The 23,080-nt window shown below is 40.2% G+C and overlaps 1 protein-coding gene across 1 annotated transcript; it reads left to right on the forward strand.

The window, feature by feature from the left end:
• The first annotated feature begins 245 nt into the window (after window positions 1-245).
• Window positions 246-21,110, forward strand: NOC4L (nucleolar complex associated 4 homolog). Its single transcript, XM_063454392.1, has 15 exons — window positions 246-416; window positions 1,828-1,948; window positions 3,826-3,932; window positions 7,584-7,691; window positions 7,783-7,932; window positions 8,569-8,671; window positions 11,130-11,164; window positions 11,247-11,297; window positions 14,019-14,130; window positions 14,377-14,437; window positions 14,574-14,684; window positions 14,815-14,978; window positions 15,437-15,519; window positions 17,932-18,045; window positions 20,946-21,110. The coding sequence occupies exons 1-15, from the start codon at window positions 270-272 to the stop codon at window positions 21,057-21,059; spliced, it is 1,581 nt and encodes a 526-aa protein (XP_063310462.1). The 5' UTR covers window positions 246-269; the 3' UTR covers window positions 21,060-21,110.
• Window positions 21,111-23,080: the final 1,970 nt, after the last annotated feature.

Raw genomic sequence — 23,080 nt, forward strand, 5'->3', positions numbered from 1 at the left:
ATTCTGGAGTTCTCCTTTAACCCCTTAAGGACCCACGACATGTGTGACATGTCATGATTCCCTTTTATTCCAGAAGCTTGGTCCTTAAGGGGTTAATGGCCACTAAATAAACACACTCGCTATTGTTATGTTAACTCTCAATATTCCTCCACTGACACTAAACCAACGTTCCATGGCTTTCACTGTGCTGCGCATGCGCTGTTGGAAGGCGAATTCGGCCCCACGTAGCAGAGGGCTGCACTGACCACGTGATCACACCGGCTGGCAAGATGGCTGCGCGCAAGGGGCGGCATGTGTTAAGGAGAAGAAATGTTTCTGGGGAAGCCACGCGAAAGGATCTGGATGAGAAGCTCGCAGCCGTGTTGGAGAGCCGGGGCAATGCTAACATTGTGTTTGATATCCTGGAATATCTAGAGGTAAGGACGGTGCACGTGTTATTCAGGGCAAGGTCTGTCTGTCTGCCTGCCTGCAGCACCGTGTTACTACCCAGGGCACTGCACGATAATAGCCTTATCTAACTTGTCTCAATAATAAATGCAGCCTTGACCGTGTTTATATGAAGCTTGAGGGCAAGCACGATTCGTGTGTTCATTATTTATCAAAGAAAAAAAGTGCATCACATTATTGCAGTTGACTCTTTCGCCTCACATCATATAGCTGTGAATTCTGTTGTTAAACTCTTAACTGCAAATACGTTTTTGAAACGTTGTAAAGTACCATTACTTATTTTAAACCTTTTTACCTGCAACCTAGATGTCAGATCATACTAAATTGGTTTTACTACTTACCTTAGGAGGGCATCAGGGCACTCTTCATACTAAAACCAAAACAGGAGGTGGTTGTCGTTTTGGTGCTTTAAAGTGAGACCCAATGCCAGGACTATTTATAAAACCTAGTCACTACAGCAAGCTGTAGTGGACGTGTTGCTTAGGTTACTCTTAAAAGCATGTTGGGTATCACTTATCACTCCTTTTTTATGAACATAAACTTTATTAATGCAAATAAGATTCTACATCATTTAAACATACATAATCTTTTCTTACCTCTTAAAGGGAAGCTATAGTGCCAGGAAAACAAAGTTGGTTTCCTGGTTCAATAGCTTCCTATAGTGCCCCACCTGTACCGTGGTGCAGAAGGTGGTAAAACCCCCTTCTGTCATTTACATAATGTGGTTTCCCACGGCGCTGGATCAGGCTACGCTTCCAATACTGACGTTGTTTTGGGGGACCTAATGCGCATGCACTGCTTTTGCCATGTTAGCATTAGGACTTTCCCGATAGGAAAGCATTGTATGGGGTTTTGGGTGACGCTGGATGTCTTCATGTATAGCGTGAGGACGTCCAGCACCACGTAGGCAACCAAAAGTCACCTAACCAGCCTGAGGTCCCTCTAGTGACTGTCTAGTAGACCGCCACTAGAGGTGAAGCTAACCCTGCAAGGTAATTATTGCAGTTTATTAGTAACTGCAGTAGTTACCAATGCATAGTTAAGGGACCTGACACAGATCACTTCAATGAGCTGAAGTTGTATGGGTGCCTATAGTGACGATGTTCTGTATTCACTATCTGCAAAATGCATGTATCCTGTAGCCATTTTGTTTAATTGAATTCTGATTAATAATTACTCTCCCAGAGAGTATATTAGAAATGTATTGTGCCTTACTGGCTATTTATGGAAAAGTGAAATGATGTGACAGTTTAAAAACAAAAAAAACAGATTCAGTATGTATTCTTTCAAGGGATTGTTTCGACTTTGGAGATATATATTTAACAAGTGTTTTACATTGTATCACTCAATGGCTGAATATATTCTGTTTGCTTTCTTCAGTCTGATAAAGAAGATGATGTTCAGGCTGCGGTTCGAAACTGCTCTAAACTCTTCCAGACATATTTGGAGAAACGGGAGCTTCATGTTGGAGTCCTTTCTGCTGAGGATGAGAGCCTTCCAGGTTGCTGTCATAAGTTATTCCATGAGATTTAATAATGCCCAAGAGTTGCATGTAGCTATGCATTTTCATATTGTTTTAGTACATTTGCCACTTTATCTCTGTGCAGTGTTTTCACATACTTTGCCAACCAAGCACTTAAACAAGGGTTGAACAAGTTGTATACAGTTACATAGAAAATATGGCAACACTTAAAGGACCACTATAGGCACCAGACCACTTCAGCTTAATGAAGTGGTCTGGGTGCCAGGTCCAGTTAGGATTAACCCTTTCTGCTGTAAACATTGCAGTTTCAGAAAAACTGCTATGTTTACAATAGGGTTAATCCAGCCTCTAGTGGCTGTCTCATTGAGTGACTGTCTTCCACGCTTCTCACTGTGATTTTCACAGTGAGAAGACTTCAGCATCCATAGGGTTCTAGGGTGAGGAAGGGGTTAATCCCTTACCTTTTTCCAGCGCCGGGCTCCCTCGGCGCTGGGGACTCTCCTCCTCTCCCTGTCATCAGCTGAATGCGCATGCGCAGCAGGAGCCATGCGCGCATTCAGCCAGTCCACAGGAAAGCATTCTCAATGAGCCAGGTAAACGAGTATGTTTTGCAGGCACTATAGTGGTCCTTTAAATTAACAAATGCCATATACACTTACAAGAAATGGAACACACGCTTGCATTGCTAAAATGAAAACATTTCCTTATTCTTGAGTAAGATTAATTTAAAACCAGGTTTACTTTCAAGTTCTGTTAAAAAAATAAATAAATAGTAATGTCAGTCAATAATATCAAAAACTTTACCTATTAATTACATTTAAAGTTGTAATGTGTGTGTATATATATTTTCAACAAATACAATGCACTTGGTCACCATGACGGAGAAATGGGGCTGATACAGAAATCTTCTTTTTATGTGTGCCGATATATCTCTAGTCTACACACTTTGAAAAATCATTACGGTATTTCAGTGAGTGATATTTGTGACTGTAGTTTTTGGTGACTTCATATACCATAATGCTTAGGCAACCTACAGTCAGCTACATTTATTCATACCATTTGTGGCCTTCCTTTTGCATCATACTCTGCAATCTGTGAAGCTAAATGAGCATCGTTGGAAATAAAGCCCACAAAATGAGTGATGGTAAATGTCTATGACTGAAACTGTTCTCTATTAATGTAGCTGTTTGAGCATCAATGAAAAAAACCTGCTCAAAACGTCTACAGTATCTGTTGTATATTATGGGTTCTTGTAATAGACTAGATAGTTTAAAGGATCACTAAATGCACCCAGACCATTCATCTCAGTGAAGTGGTCTTGCTGCAGTGGCCCCTGTAGTTTTAACCATGCAATGGAAAACATTGGTGTTTTATAAAAAAAAAAAAAGGCTTAAACACACTTCTAGTGACTCTAGTGACACTTACTAGGAGTACTTCCGAGGCCGTGTGAGCTTCAACATCACTGGCATCAATTGTAGCTCAAAGGAAAGCATTGAATTGAACGCTTTCCTATGAGAAACATTTGACTGGATGCTCTCTCCTCTATGAGAAGCATTGGATTTTACAGTCACCAAGAGTAGCACCTACAGGATGACGTTGATGAGGTGAAGGGGCAGCAGCGCTGAGAGAGTCTCAATATATATCTAAATAAGGATTAGGGCACAATAGCGTTAGGAATCCAGTTTTGTATTGTTAATGCTATAGTTGCCCTTTAGTTCATAAATGCACTTTAATACAAATACTTATGTAACTTATACACAAATAATCAAAACATGTTATTTAAGGGGATATAACCTTTTTTTACCAATCTGGTGACTGCATTAAATGTTTTGAATCTGTCGGGTTAACTGGGGACATATTACAAATAAATTGTCCCCTTTTTCTCTTCAAATTAGATACCCTGAGTGCGGAACAGAAGTACAAGATGTGGACGAGGCATCGTTATAATAGCTGTGTAGCCTGCTTGCTGGATCTCATGCATCGCTTTTCTTTTCAGTTGCAGGTCAGTGTGGGCTGGTATTGTGCATTTGTCCAGAGCATCTCAAAGTGTAATACACTATACAAAATATCAACCCATAATATAGAACAATCATAAAGCACATAAAAAATACTTGGCAAAATAATTAGGTCTCGTTGTTTTTTTTTTTTTTTGTTACACATGGAATCCTTGGAGAGTCAGTGTACTCTGTTTAGTTATATTTGCTAATACAAAGTTATTCAAACCACTAGGACCTAGCAGTATCAGAAGAGTGGCATTTCAATCTCTTCTGAGGTGTACAAAGGTATTATTTAGAAGAGATTGAAATGCCTCTCTTCTGAGAAGAGCCATCTCTAGTACCTCCTGAGAACTTCAAATCTTTTATCCTTTTATTGTGATGATGTTTTTTTGAACTGCCCTTGGTCTTGACTATACATAGCAAGAAATGTACGCACTTGAAGACCTTTACACCGGAATGTGCTGCGTTGTAATTTTGTATTACTTTTTTCATTTGTTTACTTACTAGCAACAAAGTGATGTATTGACTCCCATCAAAATAAAAGCAAAATGCAGTTCTTGCTTTTCCTCACTTTTAAGTACAATTGTGTGGCTGGAGATAGGAGATTGCCACTTTTGCTCACTGTACATTATGTAGATTGTAATTAAACAGCTGGGAGTCTGAATGTCAGCTAGGATATTTACCATCATCACTATGCATATTGCTCTTAACCCCTTAAGGACACATGACATGTGTGACATGTCATGATTCCCTTTTATTCCAGAAGTTTGGTCCTTAAGGGGTTAATCACAAGGGTAAACAGTCGTCTGCTGTAAATATCCTAATTCATGGGTCCTCAAACTCCGGCCCCCCAGATGTTGCTGAACTAAAACTCCCATGATTTTTTTGAATTACCGTATAAGCCGAACCGAATATAAGCCGAGGCCCCTAGTTTTACCCCAAAAAACTGGGAAAACTTATTGACTCGAGTATAAGAATAGGGTGGGAAATGCAGCAGCTACTGGTAAATTTCTAAATAAAATGAGATCCTAAAAAAATTCTATTAATTGAATATTTACAGTGTGTGTATGAATGCAGTGTGTGTGTTGCAGAGCCTTGGTGGGGGATGGGCATTTTAATTATTATTTTTTGTTATATTATAATTTATTTTATTTTTAATATTTTTTTTTATTTTTTTTTCGTCCCCCCCCCCCTCCCTGCTTGATACATGGCAGGGAGGGGGGCTCTCACTCCCTCGTGGTCCAGTGGCATTGGCAGTTCAGTGTAGGGGGGCTGGCAGGAAGCACTTACCTCTCCTGCAGCTCCTGTCGGCTCCCTTCTCCTCCGCGCCGCTCCGGTCAGCTCCCACTGTAAGTCTCGCGAGAGCCGCACTATGACCCCGCGGCTCTCGTGAGACTTACACTGGGAGCTGACAGAGGTGCTGACCAGACCGGTGCGGAGGAGAAGGGAACTGCAGGAGAGGTAAGCGCTCTCTGCCAGCCCCCAGTCTGTATTATGGCAATGTAAATTGCCATAATACAGACATTGACTCGAGTATAAGTCAAGTTGGGGTTTTTCAACAGAGAAAATGTGCTGAAAAACTTGACTTATACTCGAGTATATACGGTACATAGATAGCCAGAGAATCTTGGGAGTTGTAGTTCAGCAACATCTGGGGGGCCGGAGTTAGAGGACCCATGTCCTAATTGAACAGTTGCACATATCTTGGTTACAACTGTTGGCTGGTTTCTGATCTTGCTGTTCATATTATTCTCTTTTAATGGCTATTCTAGGTAGAACAACCACTGAATTGTTTTTGGTCCAGTACGAATTATATTTGATACAAACCTGTAAAAAAACAAAAACAGAAAAAAAAAACTATTCAATTTGTGTTTTTAAAGACACAAATGTGTATTCCTGACACTATTCGTCTTAATAACCGTTTAGTCCTGGCCCTCCTTACCTCCAGTTAAAAAAGGTGATTCACCTTTTTCCAGCTCTATGTGGGGCTGGTCACTGCTGGCTCCACCCACTTGTCTGAGAGCATCAAAGTTGATCTCTGCCAATCCTCTTCCATAGGAAAGCATTGGGAGGCTATCGGGCATGTGCGGCAAAACGCTGCACTTCACCAATCGGCATCTCCTCAGAGATGCATTGAATCAGTTCAGTGCTTTCATGTAAACCGTGGAGACGCTGAATGTCTGACTGCCGCTAGAGGTTTCCCTAGGCAGTAATTTAAACCCTGTCTTTTCTCTGAAAAGACAATGTTTACAAAAAAAATCATGCAGGGGACCGGCTATAGACAACTATATTAAGGTGTAGTTGTTCTGATGACTTTAGTTTCCCTTTAGTGCTTGCTGCTATATAAGATTCCTGTTTATTCCTATTTATTTGTCAAATTTTACTTGGATGACAATTTGTGTAGCCAAGTACTGTCAGTCCACCTTTGCTCTCCATTGTAGAACATCTTTTTAAGAATAACATGGAAGTGAAACTTCTGCATTATCTGAGTTGCAGCAGAAGGGTTGAAATCTAGGCTCCAAGAAGGTTCTGCACCCAAAAACACTTGACATCAAACCTTCTACAATAAACTGTAGTGGTTATGGTGATCTGATGGTCCCTTTAGAGTTATGACTTGTGCTTATGTTTACAGACTGCATGTTTTATATACCATTCCAACGTCAGCCAGTGATAAATCTCTGTGTCTGTAGCATGAATATAATGTGTTTTCTGGCCATTGTAGGGCTTGTGTGAACTAACCACCTATCAAAATAATGACCCTGATGTGATCAGAACCCCTTTTTTGTTCATTACCTGATTCCAACGCCAAAGTCGCTCGGTGCTGGGTCAGGCTTCTCCTCCGGCCTGGGAATGTTATGCACATGCCGCGATCACATTAAAACTTCCCCAGAGGAAAGCATTGAATCAATTCTGGGTTTTAGCTGACCCTGGACCTCCTCGTGCACAGTGTGCATGAGGACATCTTACTGTCATTAGTGGACTGATCTGAAATGTGTAGGGGGGAGGCTGAAGAAACTCCTCTAGCTGAGAGCCGTGCCCAACAAACTGACCGTGTTTATAGTACATTTATAAATGTTATTACATACTTTTTATTTTTCTTGCTTTATTTTGGTTGTGTATTTGTTTAAATGTAAAAACAAAGAGAACGTTACCCGCGCTCTGGCCTAAATCCCCATGAGCGCAGGTAACGGTCTCTTCATTTTTACTATGTATTTTACGCTGTTGGATACTAAGCTACTGCTTTATCTTTGTGTTTGTATTTGTTTAAATGTCTTTGCTGATTTAAAAAATAAAAAATTGTCAATGTATGCATCTCTCTTTAATCTCTAACTAAAAGCTTATATGACCTGGTAATGAAAAGAAAATGTTGTGAGCTTATGATAAATACATGAATAATTATGGGGCACTTGCAACAAAGGCAGAGTTTTGAATAGATGGCGAGTTCTACTCTAATAAGTGAAACATCTCAAGCCATTCTACTTAAAGGACGAAAACAAGCGTAAGTTTTGTTATCATACTTGAGAGAGGGGGAATTCCTCAATGGGATATTCCAGTGTGGCTATTACCGTTGGTTTCCTTGACCTTTAGTCAAGTTGTAACTTTTGCTGTGATGTATCATTAGTATCCTAACAAATGACTCTATTTAATTCCTAAAGGAGCTGGCACTGTGCACCCTGATGAAATTTATCCAGCTGGAGGCCAAGTTCCCTCTGGAAAATGCAGAATGGAAGGAAAGCTCTGTTTTTCCTCGAGAATTGTTAAAAGTAAGCTGCGGAGAGCATAGGGGAGGGGCGGAGGAGGTTGACTTTGCCAAGTTTGTAAATGTTTGTAAGAGTAATTATTTGTCTTGTTTAGTCTGTGATAAACAGGTTACTACATGAGGACACCGATTCCACCTCCTTGATTTTCCGATTCCAAGAATATCTGGAATATGACGACGTCCGCTATTATACCATGACTCTAATAAATGAGAGCATTATCCGAGTGCATCAAAAAACCAAAGAGGTATGAATAGTACATCCACTACTAAACCGGGATGGTACCTCAAATTGTTTAATTGCATTTTCTTATTCCATAGCCAACCCTATAATTGGCTAAAAGTGTGTGGAAAATGAATTGATGTAGCAGTTAATGGGGAAATAAGTAATTTTTTTTTCAGTGCTATGGTTTCATGAAAAATCTGTCTTGTTTTTATTTTAACCTATGTATATTATCTGCAAATATTTACTATGGCTATATTTAATGATGCCACATGGATGAGTGTTGTATCAGCAAAAGATGGTATTGCAGCCATGGCTCATATTTTAACAAAAATAAAATGGGGGAAAAAGATACAGCACCTTGCATATTAAATTCTAAGTTATCCAGGTCTCTTCTAGTTGCTTGGAACATGTTCATGTTGTTATATTGTCCACACCTTGTAAAACATGTGATGAGAAGCAAATCTTACTCCTTCCCTTCCCCTACTTTCTGTATTCTTAATTTGTGTGCAGTCATTCTCAATAAAATGAGTGAGCCGCCACTGGTAGACTGCATTACCTTGTGTGAACTTTAATATCGAACTTTTATAATAACTTTTTTTTCCTACTCTAATTGAGCTTCTGGCAATTTTATTTTCTCTCTCTCTCCCTCACTCCCCAGATGGTCCTCCCAATTTTCCAAAATAATGTATTTTGCTTGATCTCCTCCATTAACATGCCAGTTGAGGAAAATGCACTATCCAATTTCCTAGTTGCGCAGAAAGGTGAGTATGAAGCAGTGCTGAATTTATATTGTCCTCTGTGAATTCTTTCCGCATCTGGGATTAAAGGATTGAACATTTTGTGATAGGTGGGATTATCTTTTAAATTCAGGACTGCTTAGCTGGATACCTGCAGGCATAATGTGATTATTATTTTTTTGTTAAATGGAAAGATGATTGGATTTTTTTTTTTTTTTTTTTTTATGTTGAATTGATGTATAACTAATCTGTGTTTGTAGAATGTATTTTCTGCAATGCATTTATAAATAGTCCGAAGTAAAAACCTTTTCTCTGTGAAAGGTTAAATTAATTCAGGCTAATCTATAATGCTAATTGGGAAAACTCTGCTGCGGACTGTTCTGTGTCCTGATTGAGCCCATCTTAAGGAAATATATATATATATATATATATAAAATAAAAACTGTTTGTTGTTAGCATGGCTTATCTGACTCGTGACTGTGTACACTAAAAAGCTGAACCAAGCTCAGGCCATGTTTCTGAGATGCTATGAGCTTGTTAAAAAAAAAAGTCTGTATTAGCTCAGGTACCTGCGTGGTCTATGCTCAGAATCACAGATGATCTGAACTGTGAGGTACCTAAGATGGTATCCACACAGGGCGAGGCATTCTATGTTTCCAGGAAATGGAAACATAGAATGTGATGGCAGCTAAGAAACCATTCGACCGACCCATCTAGTCTGCCCAATATTCTAAATCCTTTTAATTAGTCTCTGGCCTTATCTTACGTCTAGGATAGCCTTATGCCTAAATGCACTGTGAATAGGTATTTAAATGTGTTCTAAATGAATACACAATAAGTTCAGTTTATTTTTTCCTTTTAACCCCTTAAGGACACATGACATGTGTGACATGTCATGATTCCCTTTTATTCCAGAAGTTTGGTCCTTAAGGGGTTAAAGGATGAAATGATACTAACCCAGCATGTGACTCTTGCATACTTAAGAGACCAAACTAGTGCTTGTGCATCAAATAGGTCTTCTTGTGTCCCTGTATCAGCCTAGAAGCACTCCAATCCTATATTCAAGTTGCCATGTTATCTGTTAGACCGTTTTACCTGTTTCGAGTTCGCTTTAATTGTGAAAAAATGTATTGTACTTCATACAAAATGTTAAAGGTCAGTGTATATGTAAGAACACCTGCAGCAGTGTGAAAATTTTAAAATCGCTACTTGTCAAAGTGGTAGTCCAATCTTCTTGTCTATTATGACAATCTACTTGTCCCGACTCCCAACATAATATAAGATTGGGACGCTTGCCTAGAGCCACGGACATTCATAGGTTTATTCACCATATTTTTGTGAATTAAATCCCCAAAGTATCTCCCTCTGTTTTGCACCCTTTGCCAAAAACGCATACATTTTCTTTTGGGGGGAGGCTACTGTCAATTTTGGAGTGTGTGGTGCAGACTACAGTAATTGCTCCCTCACGATCTAGCATTGGAAATCATTAGCCCCAGACAGCGAGGTAGCGACTACTGTGGTCTTCTCCCACCAGAGGTATATACCAGTACAGTTCAGCACAGTCGCAATCTTAATATGGTGGAATTTTATTTATGGTGTCAAGTGGGTGACGTTTTGGCCTCAGACTGCCTTTTATTAAACCTAACTTTATTTTTTATAATTCTTTATAAATCGGTTATACAGAATCCTGATAAAAAAAAATAGAGGTGTAAATGTTTAATTTTATCTTTCACATCTCACAAATGTAATTATTGAATCTAGATGTTACCTTAAATGGAAACTATAGTGCCCCCCTGTGTTGCATGTGCAACCCCCCCCTCCTCCTCCTGTCACTTACTTGATTCCAGCACCTATGTTCCTCGGTACTGGTTCAGGCTCAGCCTCCGCTCCTCCACTGACGGTACACCACTAGAGGTGGAGTTAACTCTCAAAGGTAATTACTGCAGTTTATTAAAAACTGCAATAATTACCTTTGCAGGGATAAGGCACCGGTGACGCTGCACCTGGACCACTTGAATTAGCTGAAGTGGTGTGGGTACCTATAGTGTCCCTTTAAATTAATGTTATGGGAAATAGCATTTCTCACTTTAAATGTATTAAAACAATTTCCAGCATAGATAGATCTAAATATCGAGGCACCCACACGTTTTTTTTGTTTTTGTTTTTTGCACATCTCTTGCAGGCTATTCTTTTTCATTGCTTTGCCTGCATTTGAGAATAGCGTGTTGCCTCAGATTTGTATCAAAAACAAGCAATCCATTCCTCTTGTTTATAGAATAATAGATCTCCTGCTCTCAATGATACTAATAGGCAGTTTGATATACGATGTTCATAACATTGAAGCCAGTAGCATCCTTTAAAAATGTGAAATAGACAAGAAATTATGGTAAAATAGAACCTCAGTTGAGAATCCATCAAAATGCTAAGTGAATGTCATCTCTCTCAATGTCATTTCTTTTTTTTTATTGTGTTTCTTATGCAGCAAAGCCAGATGACTGGAAGCCAGCAAAACTGAAGGTAATTCTCAAATTCTCTAGCTGAATTATTCCGGGTGGCTGGCTTTGGAAGTAAATGCATGTTTGTTCATTTTTTGTTTTAGGAGCATAAAAGAGTTTTCGAGAGAGTGTGGATGAACTTCCTGAAACACAGGGTAAGTGCACAATACTTTACTCTTTGAACATGTTGGTTGAGGATAGGGATTTGAATATTTATGTAGAAGAGAAGTATAATAAAAACCGCATGCATGCTAAAAATATAGAAAGGTGAATACCCTCTTCCAAATTTTGAATTATTCCCATACACCCATCTTACCACAACTGTCAGTGAGTTCTGTATTCTACGGATTATAGCAGTTGCAGCATTCATCATCAGTAGTCTTCTCCCCAAATAACCCTTTAACTAAAGCATTCTCAACAGAACAAGTAAGCACTCCTCCATAGAAGTTACTTGTACTTCTTCATGACCACATATTTAATTGGATGATATTTTTAATGACCTCATCCATCTATTTTAACTTCACTGTATGAACATGTCTATTAAAGAGACACTATAGGCAGCCAGACCACTTCAGCTTGTTTTTAATAAACTACAATAATTACCTGCTAGGGTTAGCTCCTCCTCTAGTGGCTGTCTACCACTTCCGGGACTCTAGGCGACTTTTGGTTGTCTAAATGATGCTTAATGATGCTATATAGCCACGCTATGCATGAGGACTTCCAGCGTCACTTGAATCCCCATAGGAAAGCGTTAAATAATGCGTTCCAATAGGCAAATCTTAGTTCGCGTGCATGCACATTAGGGGAGGAGCAAAGGCTGACCTGAGCCAACGCTGAGGAATATCGGCGCTGGACCCAGGTAAGTGACAGGGGGTAATTAACCCCTTCTGCACCACAGTGTGGGGAAGCTATAGTGACTGGAAAATTAGTTTTTCTTGGCACTGTAGTTTCCTTTTAATGTTTTCACTTGCAAAGAAGCTGTATTGTATATTAAACGGGATAATATTGCCTTTGTCACTCCCAGCAATTAACATTACACATATGCTCCAGTTTCCATTAAATGATTTCAGTTTATAGTAGTACCTTGTTTATGATAATGTTCTTTGGGGAAGACCTGATACGGGCAGTTGTATTTGTTCTTGTCTCTTATTTGGTTCTGAATATAGCTAGCAAGTAAATGCTTTCAGTTATATACCAAAGTGTGAATTGTCATGAATTCCAAAAAAAATTTACATTTAGGCTGAAAATAACTGAACTGGAAAAATCTTTAAAGCGGCTCTGTCGCCCCAAAAATAAATTTTGAGCATTTTTTTAATTTAAATTCCAACCCTGTCAAAATACAGTCATGGGGAAAAATAAAGTAAACCCTCTTTTAATTCTATGATTTTTACATATCCGGGCATAACAATAATCTGTTCTCTAGCGGGTCTTAAAATTAGATAAATACAACCGCAGCTGAACAACAAAACATGACATTAAACCATTTCATGATTTATTTTACAAAAATAAAGCCAACATGAAGAAGCCATGTGTAAAAATGAAATCATGACACAATGTAATATGTTGTGGTGTTTATCTGAGGATTTAGGACCAGCTAACAAACAGATATTTATGTCATGATGTGTAGAACCATAGAATTCAAAGAGGATGTACCCCCCACCCCCAATTACTGACAAAGTAGATGCTACTTTATCTTATGGTATATTCCTAAACTGACCAGAGGTGGAGCTACTACTGTCAAGTGTTGCCACCTCCCAAAGTCGTTGCTAGTGATGACTGGGAGAATAAGGCATTGTTTCACTCATCACAACACTATATCTATATCCTATGGACTCGGTGGATCTTCTGTAGACCTAAGTGTTGTACTCTGGTGTTTTTTGTGGTGATGTCACCATCTGGATGGTTTACAAAATATGCAAGGTCACAGACACGCTTTGCTCATTATATTTTAATTTTAGCATTAAAGGGACACTGTAGGCACCCAGACCACTTCAGCTAATTAAGTGATCTGGGTGCTCGGTCCTTTTTGCACTTAGTGCTGCAATGTAAAATATTGCAGTTCCATAGAAACTGCAATGTTTACATTGCAGCTCTAAGTCTGCCCTCCGTGGCTGTCTACCAGACAGCCATAAGAGGGCTTTCTGAATTGAAATGGATCTTTGGCTCTACATGAGGACCTCCAGCGCCAGATTTTTCCCAATAGGAAAGCATTGATCTAGGGATTTGCCGCGGATGCTTGTCACGGGACAAAGGAGGGGGGGGGGGGGGAGAGTCGACCCAGTGCCGAGTGACATAGGCGCTAGGAAAAGGTAAGTAAATAAAGGGTTTTAATCCTTTATTTACCAAGGAAGGTGGTGGCAGGAGGTCCGATAGTGCCAGGAATAAAGTTTTGTATTCCGGGGCACTACAGTATCTATTTAAAGGGTCAATTTTGGTGTCTCTGCTTCCAAAAAGGGTTTAAAAGCCTTTAGACACTTACCTGACGGCAGTGCCGAAGTCCCTTGCTGCTGGTCTCTGTCTTCGCCTCCTCCAATGTAAGAGATTGTGGGGTGGGGGGACTTAACGTGTATGCGCGGCAAAATGCATTAGGCCTTCCCAATAGGAAAGCTTTAACTCTGTAATTTCTTAAAGGGATTTTCTAAACGCTGGATGCTTTGCATGAGAATGTCTGCATTGTTTCAAACCGGGTAGTGCCTCTAGAGCCACTAGAGGCAGTCTTAATCCTACAATGTAAGTGGTCTGGATGCCTAATTTGTCCTTTTTGTATTTGGAATTCATGTTTAATTCCTGACATTGCACATTCTGTAGCTAATAAGCCTTCTAATGTGGAAAATTACAGCAAATATTTATTTTATTGTTCTTATCTTTCTCCTTAGCTTCCAATCGGTCTTTATAAAAAGGTGCTTCTGATCTTGCACGAGTCCATTTTGCCACATATGATGAAGCCCACTCTGTTGATAGACTTTCTAACAGCTGCCTACGATGTTGGTAAGCCATAGTCTAATATTGGTGTCCATGTGTCAGTGTGCCCTGCAGGGGACCTAGCCATAAGTAAAATGAACAAAAAGTTAAGTGTGGGTAATGCCACTGGGCCCCTGTCTACACCCTGTGCCCATGGCAGTCACCTGAGGCTACTTAATTTGTCATCTGGCACAATAGTTGTACAACAGACAGTAAGACCTGTTTCAAACCGCTAAATCTACTTTTTATTTAAAAAAAAAAATTCTCTCATAGGTGGACCCATCAGTCTTCTTGCATTGAATGGGCTGTTTGTCCTGATTCATCAGCATAACCTGTAAGTAGTAAAACAGTATGAAAGCCTCTGCTAAATCTGTTTTATCTGTCATGGTTAATACTCTGTGACAAGAAAGCCCTTAGTCATCAGAAATACTCAGCATCGTGTGTTATTCATGCCTGTTTTCGCTTTTTAGAGAATACCCCGATTTTTACAAGAAGCTTTACTCTCTGCTGGATCCCTCTGTGTTTCACGTAAAATACCATGCTCGTTTCTTCCATCTGGCCAACTTGTTCTTGTCATCCACGTAAGTGACATGACTGCTGATGTCCTGAGAATGTGAGATTCTTCTTCGATTGATACAAATTATTCCACTCTGTCATCTGCATAGTTTTACATTTCCTAACTTTTTTTTTTTTTTGTATCTTGTTTTCTAGACATTTACCTGTATACCTTGTTGCTGCTTTCGCCAAGCGCCTTTCTAGGCTGTCACTCACTGCTCCACCCCAAGTTCTTCTGATGATCATTCCATTTATTTGTAACTTGATACGTAGGCACCCAGCCTGTAGGATCCTCATACACCGCCCATCTGCTGCAGGAGGTGAGTTTCCATTGATTTGGATGCCAGTACTATATTTTATTTTGGTTTTGTTTTGTTAGAGAGACACTCTGAGCACCATTTCTCCACTCATACTGTAGAAGATTAAGCTTTGCATTATTCATTTAAAGGCATCCAAATGCACATTTTCAGAGAGCACTGGGGGCTTCCTATCATAGCAGTCTAATGTTGGACACATTTTGATTAATAATAAGGAAGGGAATCTGTCTACAGATGTGATAAGTTGTAATATGCAGGTATTAATTTGATTAGACTTCTGTTACTCCTAGAGGTAGCTGGCAGAGATCAAATGTTTTGCCCATTTTACACTTGCTCTTCCCCTCCCTTTAAATATCCTGAGCAGTAGAACTTTCTTTTTAGACTCTTTGCCATGAAAGAAATTGTTACATTTCTATCAAAGCTCTTTCTACAACGCTATATATATCTGTGTGTTTTGATAGATCTGGCATCTGATCCATATGTAATGGAGGAACAAGAACCAGCAAAAAGCCAGGCTTTGGAGAGCTCTCTGTGGGAGCTGGAGGTAAGATCTGGTATTTTGGTTTCTTTCTCTTAAATTTACAAGTTCCATCAAGATTGATAAAAGAGTTAAAAAATAAACTAATTGAGGTATATCTAGTAAGTAAAGCAAAGATAAGACTTTTTAAAACTGTGACTTTAAAGTTGTATCTAGATAAAAGCAAATCATAAATGCATAGCCATAGTGTGACTAAAAGAAGGATGAATACGGTTGTCACTTTGTTGTAAAATAGTTTGTTTTGAATGCATCAGGGCCTTGTTTCGCAATCAGTGGAAAGCGCACCTAAGGAAGGGCCGCTTTAGCGCCCCTTTAGGAAGCGGCTGGCTGTGTGCTAAGGCAGAGAAGCACCTGCTTACCCAGACAGCAGGTGTCTACTGAGCCCAAATACTGTGTTGAGTGCAGAGGCCAGGAGAGAGCTGGTGATCTTCATTAACATCTAGCACTGCTCCCTGCGGTGATGCCTGAAGCCGGGTTATGACATCACTCCAACACCACTAAACCGCACGTGAGGGAGCAGTGTTGGAGGAGCATTTAGATTTTACAAGCCCCACACTGGACCCAAGGGAACGGATCCACTCCAGCTCTCCCGAAGGTAGGGATGCTGGGTGGACTTAAATAAAATAAATTTGCGTGTGTGTGAGAATGTGTATATGAGTGCAAGTCTCCTCTCTGTAACACTGTGTGTATGTGTCCTCTATGTGGAAGTGGCCGTGTGTCAAATATACTTCATGATAGGACATTTTTATTGGACGTGTAAAACAGCATCATGTGGAATTTGCAACTCTATAAACTGATAAAGTGAAAACGGGACCCATACAAATAAAGCATATTATATGTATGGTGGCTCAGAGGAGAAACAGCAGGCCCAGGACTAAAAAGTACGCAGGTTCAAATCCCTTATTGGGCACTTCTGGGGCGACCTCGTCTGGCAGTCTGGATGTCGCGGTGAGAACCGTGACAGTGGGGTATAAGGACACACTATGAAGGGTATTGAGGGAGACAGCAAATAGACATGGTGGGAAAGTAGCAGAACTCGAGGTGAGAGTGGAGTGTGGCCGTTTAGGAGAGAGCAAGAGGAAGGTTTGAGAGAGAGAAGTTACTCTAAGTGCAAGATAATGCATCTTGGACGTAAAAACCCAAGGGCAGAGTACAGAATATTTGATAGAGTCCTAACCTCAACATCTGAGGAAAGGGATTTAGGGGTGATTATTTCTGATGACTTAAAGGTAGGCAGACAATGTAATAGAGCAGCAGGAAATGCTAGCAGAATGCTTGGTTGTATAGGGAGAGGTATTAGCAGTAGAAAGAGGGAAGTGCTCATGCCATTGTACAGAACACTGGTCAGACCTCACTTGGAGTATTGTATGCAGTACTGGAGACCATATCTTCAGAAGGATATTGATACCTTAGATAGAGTTCAAAGAAGGGCTACTAAACTGGTTCATGGATTGCAGGATAAAACTTACCAGGAAAGGTTAAAGGATCTTAACATGTATAGCTTGGAGGAAAGACGAGATCGGGGGGATATGATAGAAACATTTAAATACATAAAGGGAATCAACACAGTAAAGGAGGAGACTATATTTAAAAGAAGAAAAACTACCACAACAAGAGGACATAGTCTTAAATTAGAGGGACAAAGGTTTAAAATTAATATCAGGAAGTATTACTTTACTGAGAGGGTAGTGGATGCATGGAATAGGCTTCCAGCTGAGGTGGTAGAGGTTAACAAAGTAATGGAGTTTAAGCATGCGTGGGATAGGCATAAGGCTATCCTAACTATAAGATAAGGCCAGGGACTAATGAAAGTATTTAGAAAACTGGGCAGACTAGATGGTCCGAATGGTTCTCATCTGCCGTCACATTCTATGTTTCTATATTTCTATGTTTCTGTGCTGTAGAAACTTCTCAAGTGCTTGCTTTCTGGAAGATCCCCGTGGTTGTTATGTGATGTTGATGCAATAAGTAACAAAGTGGGTATTGATAGTAATATTATCTCTGATTATCCCACAAGAAACACAACAAGCTTTGAATGCAGTGGATTGTTACAGGCTTTAATATATACATTTGACAGAAGTATGCACTAATCAGAATGCATAGATTATAGGGAAATTTAATCTAAAATAAATCACCATCTGCTTTTTTTTATTTTGGCAGGTGCACGTTAAACATTTTCTTCCAAATGTTTAGTACAAGCCTGACACTTGCCTCTAATGCAATCTAGTAGAGCTCTGAAAATTTTATGCAGGTCAGGGATAGTTTTGAAAGTAATTTTGAAGATTTATTGGTCTTCAGATTGTAGGTATAAAAATTTACTTTGCTTCACACAAAAAAACACAAAAGTTCCAGAGAGTAGTTTTAACATGACCTCCTTTAGTTTCCTTTGCCAATTGTTTTTTTTTTTTTAACCCACAGACTCTTCAGAAACACTACCATCCAGATGTAGTGAGAGCAGCCAATGTGATTATCCGGGCATTGTCAACTCAAGAGACTGATATCTCTGAGCTCCTGGAGGTGTCCTCATATGAGGTAGAGTAATCCACTGTTTCTGTGTAACCTAATTTAACAGGTCATATATATTTTTATTATGTATGTATGTATGTGTACATATTAAAATAGAGAGAAGAGGGGGGCGGAGCTTGCCACCACATGGCACCAGACGCCATTTCTACTAACTCCTGACTAAACAACCTAATCTGGGCAAAATCCGCAAAACTGGCACCCATCCAGCTTTACCACCCACACAGCCAGGACCAACAAGGCAAGAGGCACCGATAGATGCCGTTTTTTCAACCCCACAAGCTCCCGAAGCGGAAACTCAAAACCGGGCCTACCTCACGCCAGCGATCCAGGTCCTAGAGGAGCTCCTGTTCCGGCCACAGACTGAGAGAGAGGAGCATCCACCATCCCCCTCACCTACCGAAACATCGGCTCACTTACCGGCAATGGGGCGCTGATCCCAAAAATCAGTGGCAGACGTCAGAGATATAGGCGTGCTGCTGCAACGCCCGGTGCAGCTGCGTCCTGCACTCATGCCTGCAGGAGTCGGACCACACTCCCCACACAGAGCAGGGTGGACCAGAGACCCCTCTGGTCACGAAGACAGCGCTGCTACAGCAGCCTGAAGCCCCTGACGACGCTGCACCAGCCACCAAGGGAGATCTCAAACTCCTACTCGCTGATATACACAGGCTTTTAGCAGCTAACACGGTCCTCCTCAAGACAGAGGTGCAAATGGTCACAGACCGGGTAACAGCTGCAGTATAAGACGTGGTGGTTAAAACACACCTCACAACAATGGATGGACAGGTACAAAATATACAACATCACCAAAAACTCATGGCACTCAAAATGGCAACCATAGAAGACCGACAAAGGCGAACACACATCAAAATTAGGGGAATCCCAAACGCAATAACAGCAGAAGAACTGCCTCACTCCGTTAGGCGCCTACTGGCCAGTATACTCCCCCACACAGCTGCAAAGAAAATTGCCATAGATGGAATCTACTGGCTCCCGACCTACACACACCTGAAATCGCCAGCAGCTCGAGACGTTATCCTTAGATGCGTCACAGTCCAGGACAAGCTCCATATCATGGCGGCGCTTAAAGACCGAACGCCCTTTGAGGACTCGGAGCTCACCTTCTACCAGGACTTATCCAGGCCACACTACTATATGACCCTTCTGTGACCCACACAGAAATGGGGCCCTACGACCTCGACTATCACAAGGACTAGACAACACAGAAGACGCCCGAATGGGCACGTAGTCCCCACAAACACATAGCTCCCACCCCCCCATGGTTAGGGGTCCCTAACCTAAATGCAGAGGCAGAGCAAGACATCCCAAACAGCAGCATAGCCCAAGGTCTAGCTACAGCAGACACGAACACAATGCCTACGCACATGGCTTACTACACTCACAGCATGATAGATACGAGCATGGAAGCCTTAAACACCCACAATGCCCCCCTGAGAGCATACGACCACCCAGACACACCGCCTGCCCAGCATGCACACCACACCACATCCAGCTAGTCCCACAGTAGACTGCAACGTATCGCACAGACTACATAGCCGAACACCACACAATGCTAGACCAACCGCACTGTGACTAACCTAACTGTTAAATTTTCCTGTTATTCCTTATTGGAAAATGTGCTTCTTACCTCTATGCCATGCAATTGTTTCTCTAAACATACTATATCATAACCTGTCACCACTGAAATGGCAGCACATAATTGTTTGAAAATGCTATGCACAACAAAATAAAGAAGTAATAAAAAAAAAGAAGGAATAGATGGCGCTTAAGGTATAGAATTGGTGCTGCTATAAAGACACACCCAAATGTACAGTCACTAAAATACAATATACATGTGAAAAAAACAAGGTGTTCAACGCACACATAAGAAAAGGACCATTTATCTTAAAACAGTCACTTGGTAAAATGTACCACTTTTTGGAATAACACTGATTCCTATATAAGACCGGAAATAAAACCATACATAATGTAGCCTGTATAAATGGTTAGAATTGGTATATAAAATCAGCACACTCACAATTTTCAGAGCCTTTCAAAAGTTGGCTCTAAACTTATGAGGCACATCCGCTACTCTCAGAAGTGTATGATGCTGTCTCAAGGATAAGAGGCACATAAGATTTCCATGTGTTGGTAGCTGTTTATATCACAGGAACAACAGGAACTCCCAGGTCCAAAGTGAATATAAACTATTTATTATTACGATTAGTACATACAAGCAAAGATAAAAATAGAAATAAAAGCACAACGAGTTTCAACTCACAACTGGGTCTTCCTCAGGTGCAAGTATAATGGATAATGCATACACATAATAATTAAATAACATTAATTACACATGTACACAATTAGAATGCGACACTCCTATTCCCAAATATGGTGTTTCGCCATCCCCAAGATGGTGATGTCCTATTAAACCCAAATACCCTCCACAATATGTCCATTGGCATCTTCTCCCATTTTCCATCTGTACCCGAACTTCCAGTATTGACCGATGTGTCACGACCTGTGATGTATTTTCTCTAGCACTACCCATGTGATAGTATCTCCCTTCTTCCGACATCTACCTTGCCATCAGTGGATCACGAGGTGTGACATATGGATAGTGTTATTACAAAAAGTGGTAAATTTTACCAAGTGACTGTTTTAAGGTAAATGGTCCTTTTCTTATGTGTGCGCGGAACACCTTGTTTTGTCACTGTGTGTGTGTGTATATATATATGTGTGTGTGTGTGTGTGTGTGTGTGTGTGTGTATATATATATATATATATATATATACATTTTATTATTTTTTTTTTACACTTTAGTAATCTCCTTAAAGCATGAAACTTATATATTCATGTTATGTATATTTTTGTTAACTTATTTTTTTTTTTTTTTTTTTTAACAGTTGTTTGAAAAAGAAGTAAAGAAGAAATTTAAGGCCGTGCCCCTGGAGTTTGATCCAGTTCGAGGACTTCTTGGAAGGAAACATGATATTACTGCAGAGCATTTTGCCTTTTAAATGGAGATGTAAAAATACAAAAACTTTTTTTACCTCTTTTTTTTCTGTTTTCTACAGATGGTCTGGTTTTTGGAATAAGATGAGTTTATGGCGTTTTTGTAAATACAACACCGTTATTTTGGAGTAAGTTGGTGTTTAATAAAATCTAAATGTCAAATGAAAAACTTCTCATTGTTTGAATATTGGTTGGATTTGTGTTTTCAGTATCTTAGAAATAGCTAACCACCTGGACCTTTCACATACAACACTGTCACTTGTCTGAAATTAGCACATCCAAATGGATAACTAAATGTTAACTATTGGTTGTGCAAATTTTGTTTTCTAAATTAAATTTCTACATTTATTTTTACTTTCATGTGCTGCTGGGCAAAGTATGTAAATTAGTTTATACTCTCAGTTCTGTACGCGTGGTGTATGCATTGGGCACAGCTGGAAAAAATTCATAGAGCACATGGATGTATATAGAATTTTTGTTAGAAGCATGAGCATGCATGTGCACCAGAGGCATCACGGAACAGCAGAGACACGGCATCGTGGAAGTTCAGCATCTGCTGCGTTTTACATTCCAATAATTGCTGAATTAGTGTTTACTGGGGTGTATGAAGAAATGACGCAACAAGTCTTACTGCAATCATCTGGAAGTGACCATTTAAGTTCAGAGTGATGCAGTAAACATCCAGTAAGATAGATTGATATAGAGGCGATGACTTCCCATATCTCATAGTCCCCAGGGTCAGATGGTGGACCATGGTCTTTTTCCACATATAACCATAGGGAATGGAGTGTTGATTACTAGAGATGTACAAAAGTTTGGTTTGTCCATTAACAGATTTGTGTCCAAATCAAAATCTTTTTAATCCACACAGAATTAATAAATACCTGAGCAAAAAAAGCATGATAACATTTTCTGTATTTCTGGCTAATCATGGCAGAATCACTTATGAGTAATACCAGAGCTCAACTATAGGGATTGGGGAAAAAAATTACTTCAAACACTTGACGATGCTGCAATAAATTTTATAGTACTTTATGAATGTCATAGGGGAAGACCAGGTAGCTGCCTTACAGATGTCCTCCGATGAAACCTACCCAGTTAGCCCAAGAGGTTGCCAAAGCCCTTGTGGAGTGAGTCTTAATTCTACTCTGAGGAGTAAGGTGTTTTTTTTTTTTTTTTTTTAAGCCTTGATTATTATGTTCGAAATCCAACGCCTCATAGTAGAAGCAGAGGCTGTTTCTCTTCTTCTGACCCCTATTGGAAGAACAAACCGGTGTTGGAACTTCTGAAATTGTTGAGACTTCTAGGTACTTGATCGGGCATTGTCTGACATCCAATCTGATGTCCACGAAACGTTGCATAGGGTGGACAATGCTGATGATTTAAACCTTTAGAGTACTTGGGCTCAGCCCTTTATCCAGACCTGCATGAAGGAAATTTTAAATGTTAGTGCTGTTAGGATGAAGGAAATCCACAGCATTATCTTTAGACCAGGAATGAAAGATTTCCCATATCCTATGGTAGCAAGCTGATGTTGAGCCTTTTCTAGATTCTAGGAGAGTATATCTGAGGCAGTGGCCAAGGATGTTCCATGCTCATCCTGTTGAGGAGAGGAAACCAAGGCCTCCTCACCCAAATAGGGATGATCGTAATCACTTTCTGACCTTGTCCCCAGATCTTTCTCAGTAGTCTGTGAATCATCGGTAGGGGAGGGAATCCGTACCCCAGATCGAACTTTCATGGGAGGGACAAGGCATCTTGTCCTGCTGCTAGATGATCCACATGGAGAGAGTAAAACTTGGGAACCTGAGCATTCTTGTAAGAAGCCATCTGAGGTCTATCCCACCGCTGAGAAATTGACTGAAAAATTTCTTGATTTAACTTCTTGATTTAACTTCCATTCTCCTTGTTGAACCATTGTTCTGCTGAGGTAGTCTGCCAACACATTGTCTGGCCCGAAAGGTATATTGCTTTAGGCCTAGTGAATTGTATTGTGCAAATTCATTATAGGACTCCACTCTTTTAG

This window comes from Pelobates fuscus, chromosome 5 (assembly GCF_036172605.1).
Source record: "Pelobates fuscus isolate aPelFus1 chromosome 5, aPelFus1.pri, whole genome shotgun sequence".
Taxonomy (NCBI): Eukaryota; Metazoa; Chordata; class Amphibia; order Anura; family Pelobatidae; genus Pelobates; species Pelobates fuscus.